This window comes from Propithecus coquereli, unplaced genomic scaffold (assembly GCF_000956105.1).
Source record: "Propithecus coquereli isolate 6110/MARCELLA unplaced genomic scaffold, Pcoq_1.0 Scaffold83, whole genome shotgun sequence".
NCBI classification, from domain to species: Eukaryota; Metazoa; Chordata; class Mammalia; order Primates; family Indriidae; genus Propithecus; species Propithecus coquereli.
The window spans coordinates 3,743,354-3,753,001 of NW_012154507.1; the positions used below are offsets into that span (position 1 = coordinate 3,743,354).

The window sequence follows — 9,648 nt, forward strand, 5'->3', positions numbered from 1 at the left end:
AGGAGGAGGCCGGCCCTCTTCTTGGTGCTCTGAAGGCACACTCACTTTAGTGTCTCCCAGGCCCCACTGCCCTGGACTGGACCGCGTCATCAAATGGCAGCCCAGACCTCTGCTGAGTCTTGTAGGCTTACAGCTCTAACAGGGAACAGCTGGAAGAGGACCCTGCATTCTTTTCTCTGCATAAACACTGGGGGCTCTGTTCACCCTCCTGCAGCAGCATGAACTAAAGAATTTCCCCTATCCAAAATCACAACCACCAGACCTTTACCCATCCCCCAGCCTCCCCTTACTCTCCAGGATATAATTTCAGTCTGTCACCACCGGAGCTAGCAAATAGCAAACTGCTGGACCTTTCGAGTACGTTCACTTTCTATACTATGTGAGGTGTCTGTAAATACTAGCAGGGTAATATGAGACAATTCTGTTCCATTCAGTAAAGTTTCCTAACAAAAAGCATTAAGGAACCCAATTCAAGCCTGCTCTTTCTATAAGACTCTTTCTCCAAGACCCATAATCAATATATACGGATAACGTCATGACCAGGAAGCGTAACCATGTAATATGCATACTGCGAATGTCATTCTACTAGTCTGTAGCGTCACCTACGTATTATTCTGAAGACAAGGCTCTAAAACCGGAATATCCGTGGGGAAAAACGAATAATCAAATTAGATTTTCATGTGTTCCCATACAGCCTTATCCAAGCTTGGCTTCTGAAGGGCAGTCCTGGGCTTCTTCATATGTAGCTGAAATTCAGCGAGCCACGTTGCCCAAAAGAAGGAAAAAAAAAAAAAAAAAAGCCCAGAAAATCCAGACTCTACGTGACCTGACTTACTTATTTCCCAGGAAACTGCATGAGAGAAAAATCATTCATGCTACCGCAGCTACCACACGGAACGGACTGACGGAGTTCACAGTGGGCAGAACCCCAGAGCGGCCAGCGGAGGTAAGTGGGCGGTGGGGACAGGGGAATGGGGGTGGATGCCAAGGGCCCCGGGGGTCCGCGCTGCCCGGGTCCCAGTGGAGCGGCTGTCGGGGGCGGGCCCCGGCCAGGGGAGGGAAAGCGGGGGGCGGGTGGGACGGCGGCGGCCACGCACTTACCAGGGCTGTTGGCCTCTCCTTCGAGGACGTGTAGCTCGGCGCAGTCGGCCAGCGAGTGCTCCAGGCAGAGCTGGAGGAAGCGGGCCTGGGTCTGGCTCACGCGCTTGAGCAGCGACAGCAGAGCAACAGTCTGCTCACACTCGTTCCAGCCCTTAAACCAGCCCGCCAGCACCCCGACCTGGTCGCGAAACATCATGGTTAGGGGGCCGCCCTCGGTCTACAGAGCCCCCTGGGCGCCCCTGCCCGCCCCGCCCGCCCCAAAGTTTGGCGGAGCCGCAGCCCCGCGGCCGCCGGAGACGCGATCCCGTTCCAAGGTGGCTCTGGTGCCCGGACGCTGCAGGTACTGCCTCGGCTCCTGCCTCTCTCGTCTGGTTTCAGTTTACGTTCCGGTGGTTCTGGCTGATTTCCCCAGAGACGATGACAGACAGTAGCACGGAAATGTTTCTTTTAAAAAAATAACGACTTTTAAAAAATCCCCCACAAGGCACACAACTGAATGAAGAATGCTCTCTTTCCCCTTCTTGCAGCTTCGGGATGGTGATTTCCGACGTCTGGGGGTCTCCTCCCCGCTGGGCGGCAGCTCGGACCCTTCACACCCGCATTCCCGAGCGGCAGTCACCACTGGAAGGAGAGAAAGAGCTGCAGTGAGACCTCGGCCAGCGAAGGAGCGCGCCCGGGGGGACGAGTGCATCAGAGGGTGCCGGGGCGGGGGGCGGCAGCGGGGGCTGGGGCGTCCCGCGGACGGTTGGGTCCCCCAAATTCCGGGCGCCCCCTCCGCACCCGGATACGGGAGATGGGCTATTCCCGTCCGGGGAATGGCGAGAAGCCTCCGGGTTCCCAGGTGCGGGAGGAGACCCCGCGGCTTCCTGTTGCTGCCGCTGCCAACGGCTGGTGCTCCCCGCACGCCCCACCCGGGGTGGCCTCGGGCGCTGTGCCTGCGAACGCCAGCACCAGCAACAGATCTTCCCCGCGCAGAAAACTTGCAATGCGGCTGCGAAGGGGCGCGGGGGTGGGGGTGGGGGTGGGGGCTAATGCAAAGCAGAGGCGGAGGCAGCGGCAGCCCGAGTTCCTTCCTCCTCCTCCTCTTACTCCTCCTCCTCCTCCCGGAGAAGCAGCCGAGCGGCTGCAGCTCCATCTACAGCAACAGCCAGCATCTCCACTGCCAGGCGCCCCTCTGGATTTAGGCCGTGAGCAGCCGCGGCAGCAGCTCGAGACAAAAATAAACTCTCCCCACCCAAAGCTCCGCGCCCTGCGGGCGGCGGCGCAACCCAGAGCCCCGTCTCCCCCGCGCCGCGCCGCGCCGCGCCGCGCCGCTCCAGCCCACCCGGGAGGTCTCCCAGGGCCTGCTTCGCCCTGAGCGATCAGATGTGTGCGTGCGTGTGCGTGTGTGTGTACGCGCGTGTGTGTTTTAGGCATCTTGCCGCCGCCTACGGGCGGGTCTGTCCGGCCCAGCGCCTACCCCGCACGTCCCAGGCCGAAGGCAGCACGGCCCCGGGCGCACGCCGCGCGCGGAGACAGCCCGAGTCCGCGCGGCACTTCTTCCTTCGGCGGGCAGGGCGGCCCCGCCGGGAATGCGGATCAGCGCCGCCGGCACACGCCCCCCAACGATCGCAAAGAAGAAAGTTGGGCTTCGGGGTTCCCCCAGTCGTATCAGTGTTTTGGTGGCCACAGCCGGCGGGGAGGAGAGCCCAGCGGCTCAGTCCTCTAGGGGCGGCTCGCTGCTTCCAACATCTGCTTCCCAGCTCCCAGAACTTCTCGGGCCTAAGGGGAAGATCCTGGGGAGAGGACCCCCAGTGACCGTCGGGGACGCAAGGGAGGGGGCGCTCACCTCGGTGCGGCTCATCCCAGCGGCTCGGGGCCCCACGCGCGGGTCCAGGGCCGCGGCGGCTCTTAGCGGGGTTAGGGACGCCCGGATCCCGGGCCGCGGGCCATGCCGTCGGGGCGGGCGGCGCTGGGGGAGTGCGGCGCTGCGGGTCAGAGCCGCTGCAGCCGCCGCTGCTGCTGTCTCCAGTGTCGGCTCGCGGAGGACTGAGCCGCCCGAGCCGGAGTTCCCCACATGCTACTGATTAACATACACCATTACATCATGGGCTTGGCAGGGAGCGCCCGAACGGGGGGAGAGGAACCCGGGCGGCGGTGGCGGCAAGCGGGGGGAGCCGAGGGGAGGATCCCCGGACCCGGCGGGCGGCTGGTGGGGGGGAGGCGGATTCCTATGTGGGGACCAAAAGGGGGAGGGGAGCAGAGTGGGAGGAGCCGAGTGGCGCAGAGGGGTCGAGTCGGAGGAACCACGGAGCGGAGAGAAGTTCGGGGAAGGGGAGGGGTCTGGTGAATTTCTCCCCGCGGCTGCCTGCGTGTTCTGGAGGGGCCGGGGCACTCGAGCCGCTGGAGCCCGGGCAGGAAGGGACTCAGAGGGCGCTCGAGCGGGGGCGGTGCTGCCACCCGCTGCTCGTCCTTGGGAATGTGGTTCGCCGACTCGGGTGACCCCTCGGCCCTCTGGGGGCCCGAGGGTGGCAGAGAGGCGTGGCCTGCGGGGCGGCGGAGCCCTCGGATCACTGCCGGTGGAGGCGGGATGGGTCCCGGGGGTGGTGAACGTGAAGGGCCGAAGAGGGCAAGGGGCAGTGCGCACGCCTGGACGTGCCAAGGCGCGGGGCTCCGTGCGGCCCTGGTCCGAGGGCCTGGGCCGATCATCCCTCGGCCCGGGTCAGGGGCTGGATGTCCTTGCTCCGGCGGGGGGCCTCGTGGCCGGCCCGGCACCTCTCCCGGGCCTGTCTCTCCCCTGGGGAGGCGGCTCGACTTCTGGGGCCCGTTCGGGAGCTATGCCTAGCGCGCGGGCTGCGGCTTTGGGCCTGGAGCCGAGGCTAGCGCCGCCCTTGGCGACAAAGAGGCGGGGCGAGGCCACCTGTCGGCACGCCTGTCTCCAGGCCCCGCAAACTTTACCTGGATCTGGAGAGTGCGCAGGGCCGAGGCCAGAGAGGGGCTTCAGAGGTTCTCGTAGCGCGGGAGAGGTTAAAAGGGTGCGGCGCCGAGGCTGAGTGGCACCGGGAGTGTTGGGAAAGTGCCTACAGGTGGTTTCGAGAGTAGGGGATTGGTTAAAAATACCCTAAAACCTAAAAATCGCTGTACTTCTAATGAGTAGAATATTCACAAGGAGGACTTAATGACCAACTCCGGGCTATCTCTGTGTTTCAGAAGAAACACTGAGCAGCCCCCCCCCAACATTTTCTCCAGCAACTTAAGGCTTTGTTTATAAAGCAGTACTTCTGAGGAATCAGTGAAACGCATGCTTCAGACCCAGCCTTCCCTACTCTTGCTAATCCAGTATTTTGAAGATAAAGTATCCGAGACATTATTCCGCCAATTAACACTTTTGTTTTTCAACTCCAGCATATGTCCCTGGAATAGCAATGCTTTCTTCCTTCCCTCCTCAAAGTTAGTTTCTGCAGTGTATAGGTCGTGTCACACATGTGACAACACCTAACCATCAATTAGAGTATTGAAAGGTCTTGTGGAGCTGCAAAAATCTAGGTGTTACCGTTAAAATAGGGTGTGTGAATTTTTAAAAAGTCCATTATTAGCCAGCCAGGAGAGGTATCTGCATAATTTAGTGAGTATTTTGCCCTATTTAGAAAACAAGAATTCTGGAGTCAATATTTTGTTTTTATTGTGTTTTATTTTTTATTACTGTAGCGGCAGAGAGATATGATAGATCATTTTCTCCAAGACGTTACTAGCAACTAGCTAGTCCTTAGTATAATAATAACTTTTATCAGTAAATGGGGAGGAGGGTTAGAGTACGGTCTACTACCGTGTATACAGTGCTGTAAACCTCAGCCAGAGCAGATGTTCCCGCTTTTGGGGCTTTTGGAAGCCCCCAAAAGTGAATTTGGGGAGGAAAGTGAAAGGAAAGTGAAAGCAATAGAAATTTCATTAACTTGTTTATTGTCACCTGAGGCTTACTAAACGAACTAAAACTAAAAACAAAAACAAGACCAAAAAAACCTACCTCTTGAGGCAAATAGTCAAGAATGCCACTTACACCGATGAAAGAAAATACTGACATCTACTGGAATAGTGTAGTTCTTACAATAGCCTCTGACCTAGGAAAAAATCTTGATGTAGCTAATTTCTGAGTTCGGACTGTTCAAGACACTCTTGATTAAGAAATACAAAGATACCCATGACATGAGTTACCAGTCCCTTTGTATTTGTGGGTTAACAATTCCGGTGATTTCTCTTGCCTCTGGACAAAGGAAAGAGTGGAGATAAAACCCAGGGAAACCATCTCACTATTCCCCAGAGTGAAGATACAACTCTGAAGGAAGGAGAGTAATACCATTAGCTCAATATAAGGTTTTGTATTTAATGTGGATTTTTCCTGTATGAACCTGTACCCAGTTATTATTGATAATTAAGAAGTGGCTACCAAGTACTAAATATGGACATCACTTGGAAAAGGAATGAAAATATCCTTTGATTAAAGGATAAGGGAGATATTACTATGTCTATGTTCACTATATTCTTATTTATTCATTTGAAAAATACTTACTGTGCTCCTGCTTTGTGCCAGGCACTGGGTTAGGCAGTAAGTACGCTGTGTACCCTGAACACACCCAGTACAGGCACCGAGTATGCAGTGATGTACCTACGAAACTATACTCTGTGCGACTAAAAGATCAGATTATCAAATGAATTAACAGACTCCACATTATTTTTCTTTTCTCCCCCTTGGAATCTGGGAATGGAAGAAATCGGTGTTTGCTTAGTGAATAATACATTTTTTGGTCAAATAACTCAAGTGTTCAGATGTTTCAAAGATTACTAATTCCAGATAAATTGGTGATATGTTTATAAATCACTGCTTAAGAGGATGTCTAGGTATTGTTTGTATCAATAAGGCCTCCTAAGGAGCCCATGGCTGTATATTTTAAATTCATATTTCTTCTAGCAGTAATAAGATAAAAATAAACAGAAGAAATGTATTGGATATGGAGGCATTAGAACCATTATCCTTAATTATTTGCTTTATGAATTACCAAAAATCTCTGCATAAGGGTAAATGATAATGAATAATTACCAGTCATTCAATAAATATATGTTGAGCACTTATTCTGTACCACATCTTCAAGTCAAAATTTTTTTAAAAAAATTAGAAACGTTGAAGGCAGATGGTGTCTTTCATCTAACAAAAAAGGCTACATGACAAATATATAGAGAAAGGATTATTTAATATATGAAGGAAATATATAAATAAAATTTTATAAATTCACTCTATATTTTATATATATGCATACATATCATAGGAAAAGGTGTGAAAAGATTTACAGCAAAATGGTAACTACTGGTAATTTTCTCTGTATGGTAGGATTTCTAAGGATTATTGTCTTGTTTCTCTGTATTTTCTAATTTTTCTACTGTAAGTTAAAAAGCTAAAACAAAACAAAACACTGCATGAATTCAGGTCTAATTTAAAATTAAATTTTAAAAGTATCCTAAAGAAACTATACTGTAAAACTTAGGTCTTCAACTCCCAAGAATTGTTTATGAGCCTATTTTGCTTCTTATTTAGGTCTTGTCCTAGACTCATTACTCGGTCTCCCTGGCTCAGTTCTGATCATTCTACTCTCCAGCTCAGACATTTTCTGTGGTTTCTGAATAGACACTGAATACATTCCAGGCTCTTTGTGCTGGCGTACAACAACTCCAGGATTTGGCCACTGACTGCTCTTCTGGATTTCTCTCCTACATTTCATTCACTGATTCATTCAACAAGAAGGGTTTACTGAGTACACAAATCACTGTACTAGGCAAATAGAGGATATAAAGGTAGAAGAAGTATGGTCTCTTCAGCCTCCAGTGGGTAGACCAAAGTATGCTCTTGGCATGTGTGTGCATGTGCATACACACATACGCACGCACTTCACTAAAAAGTTTTTTTGTTTGTTTGTTTGAGACAGAGTCTCACTCTGTTGCCCGGGCTAGAGTGCTGTGGCGTCATCCTAGCTCACAGCAACCTCAAACTCCTGGGCTCAAGCGATCCTCCTGCCTCAGCCTCCCAAGTAGCTGGGACTACAGGCATGCGCCACCATGCCCCAGCTAATTTTTTCTATATATTTTTTAGTTGTCCAGCTAATATTCTTTCTATTTTTAATAGAGATGGTGTCTCACTCTTGCTCAGGCTGGTCTCAAATTCCTGAGCTCAAATGATTCACCTGCCTCACCCTCCTAGAGTGCTAGGATTACAGGCATGAGCCACTGCACCTGGCCCTAAAAAGTTCAATATGAAATGGGTCAAGGGAGAGGCAACAGAGTGTTGAGAGAGACCAGAAGAGGCAGAAATTCTCCTGGGAAATTGAGGAAGACACTATAGGTCTGTTCCTTTTTGAGCTGGTGTTCATTGGATGAATAGATTCAACAGAGATAGGCAAAATTTTAAACATTGATGACATCCAGTGGGAACCAGGATGTCTAGATACTGTCTGTATCAATAAAGCATCCTGAGAACACATGTTTGTGTATGTTAAATTCATATTTCTCCCAGCAGTAATAAGATAAAACAAAGAGGAGAAATGCAGGCCTTTCCAGACTTTGTGAGTAGTACTATGCTAGTGAAAAGCAATCCTACAGTACAGGTATCTATTAAATTAGGGATATCTTTTTTTGGATACCTGGTAGTCCAACTTCTAGGAATCTACCCTACTGAAGTAAAAGCACTATTACTATAAGATAGAGTACACAAAAGTATAAATATAAACAAAAATGTTAATCCCAGAAGTTTGTAATAGCCAAACACTGGAATATCTATCTGTAGGGGAATGAGCAAATAAATTATGAAAACTCCACACTATGAATTTTATGCACCCATTTTTAAAAGTGAGTTATACTTAAGAAAAATACAGGCTGGGCGTGGTGGCTCACGCCTGTAATCCTAGCACTCTGGGAGGCCGAGGCGGGCGGATTGTTTGCGCTCAGGAGTTCGAGACCAGCCTGAGCAAGAGCGAGACCCTGTCTCTACCAAAAATAGAAAGAAATTAATTGGACAGCTAAAAATATATAGAAAAAATTAGCCGGGCATGGTGGCGCATGCCTGTAGTCCCAGCTACTTGGGAGGCTGAGGCAGTAGGATCACTGGAGCCCAGGAGTCTGAGGTTGCTGTGAGCTAGGCTGATGCCACGGCACTCACTCTAGCCAGGGCAACAAAGTGAGACTCTGTCTCAAAAAAAAAAAAAAAAGAAAAATACATCAAAAACATAATATATTGATTGATGGATAGAGGGATAGATAGATAAATTAATATGTGATCAAACAAGTATAGCAAAATGTTAACTATATAATATAAGTGGTGAGTATATAGGTGTTCACCCTATAATTCTTCCAACTTTTCTGTTTGAAGGTGTTTATGTTAAATAATTGGGGATAAAAAGGAATGAGTCAAGTTTATATATATTGGCCTAGAAAGATAAGTTTAAAACATGATTATAGTATGATTCTATTTTTGTGGTTAAGAAAGCCAGCTCCAGAGCAAGAGCCTTGAGTCTCAGAAGCCAGCCCCATCGTTTACTGGCCCCGTGACCTTTTGCAAGTCGCTTCCCACTCTGTGGCTCAGTTTTATTGGTAACAAACCTACCTTGTTGCTATTATGAGGAGTAAATGTTAATACATTTAACTTCTTAAAACAGTGCCAGGCATATAGTAAGTGTTCAATAAATGTTATTATTAACTATGATTGAGAGGGGAAAAGAAGGTATATGGGGTGGGAAGGAGCAAACCTGTGTCTCTCTCTATAATATAATATAAACATATATGATGTGTGTATATATGTACATCAGAACTATATTTGTGTGGAATAGAGAAAGGACACACCACAGAGTTTATAGTTTTTTATTTGTTTTAATGTTTAATGTAACCCCACCAGGAAACAATCAGACAAATCCAGAAAGAGGTACATTCTCCAAGATAACTGGCCTGAAAAAAATGGTAGAAGGACTGTTCCATATTAAAAGAGACAAAAGACACATAAGAATCATATGCAGTGTATGATCCTTGATTGCATCAAGGTTTGGAAAAAACAGCTCTGAAAGACATTTTGAGGACAATTGGGGAAATTCTGAACATAGGCTGGGAATTAGCTGGTATTAGGGAATTATTATTAGTTTTGTTAGATGTGACCATGGTATTCTAGTTATGAAGTAGAATACCTTTTCACTTTTTTTTAAAGGACGTTCATGCTGAGGTGTTTGGGTAGGGGGTCAAGATGGTTGCAACTTACTTTGCAACAATTCAGCAAAAAAACTCACATGCATAAATATATAGATAAAGCAAATGTGGCAAATTTTGAATCAGTTGGTGAGTATAATGGGTGCATTGTACTGCATTATACATGAATTATTCTTTCTAATTTTATGTATGTTTGAGATTTTCTTACTAAAAAGTTTAAGAAGTTAAGTAGAGAAGCTTTAAAACACAGAACTGGGGTTTGTGAACAGCATTTGCAAAGGCAAGGAGATGTGTGAGTTCTTAGTAAGTGCTGTCGGTGCTTTGGCATTAAGA

The 9,648-nt window shown here is 48.9% G+C and overlaps 1 protein-coding gene across 2 annotated transcripts in view; it reads right to left on the reverse strand.

The window, feature by feature from the left end:
- Positions 1-1,704, reverse strand: part of SAMD4A (sterile alpha motif domain containing 4A) — a 207,290-nt gene extending 205,586 nt beyond the window's left edge. For both annotated transcript variants that reach the window (XM_012663817.1, XM_012663816.1), the window contains exon 1: positions 1,102-1,704. In XM_012663817.1, the coding sequence (XP_012519271.1) occupies positions 1,102-1,297 (196 nt within the window). In that variant the 5' untranslated portion in view covers positions 1,298-1,704. The remainder of the gene's footprint in view (positions 1-1,101) is intronic.
- Between the last annotated feature and the right edge of the window lie 7,944 nt (positions 1,705-9,648).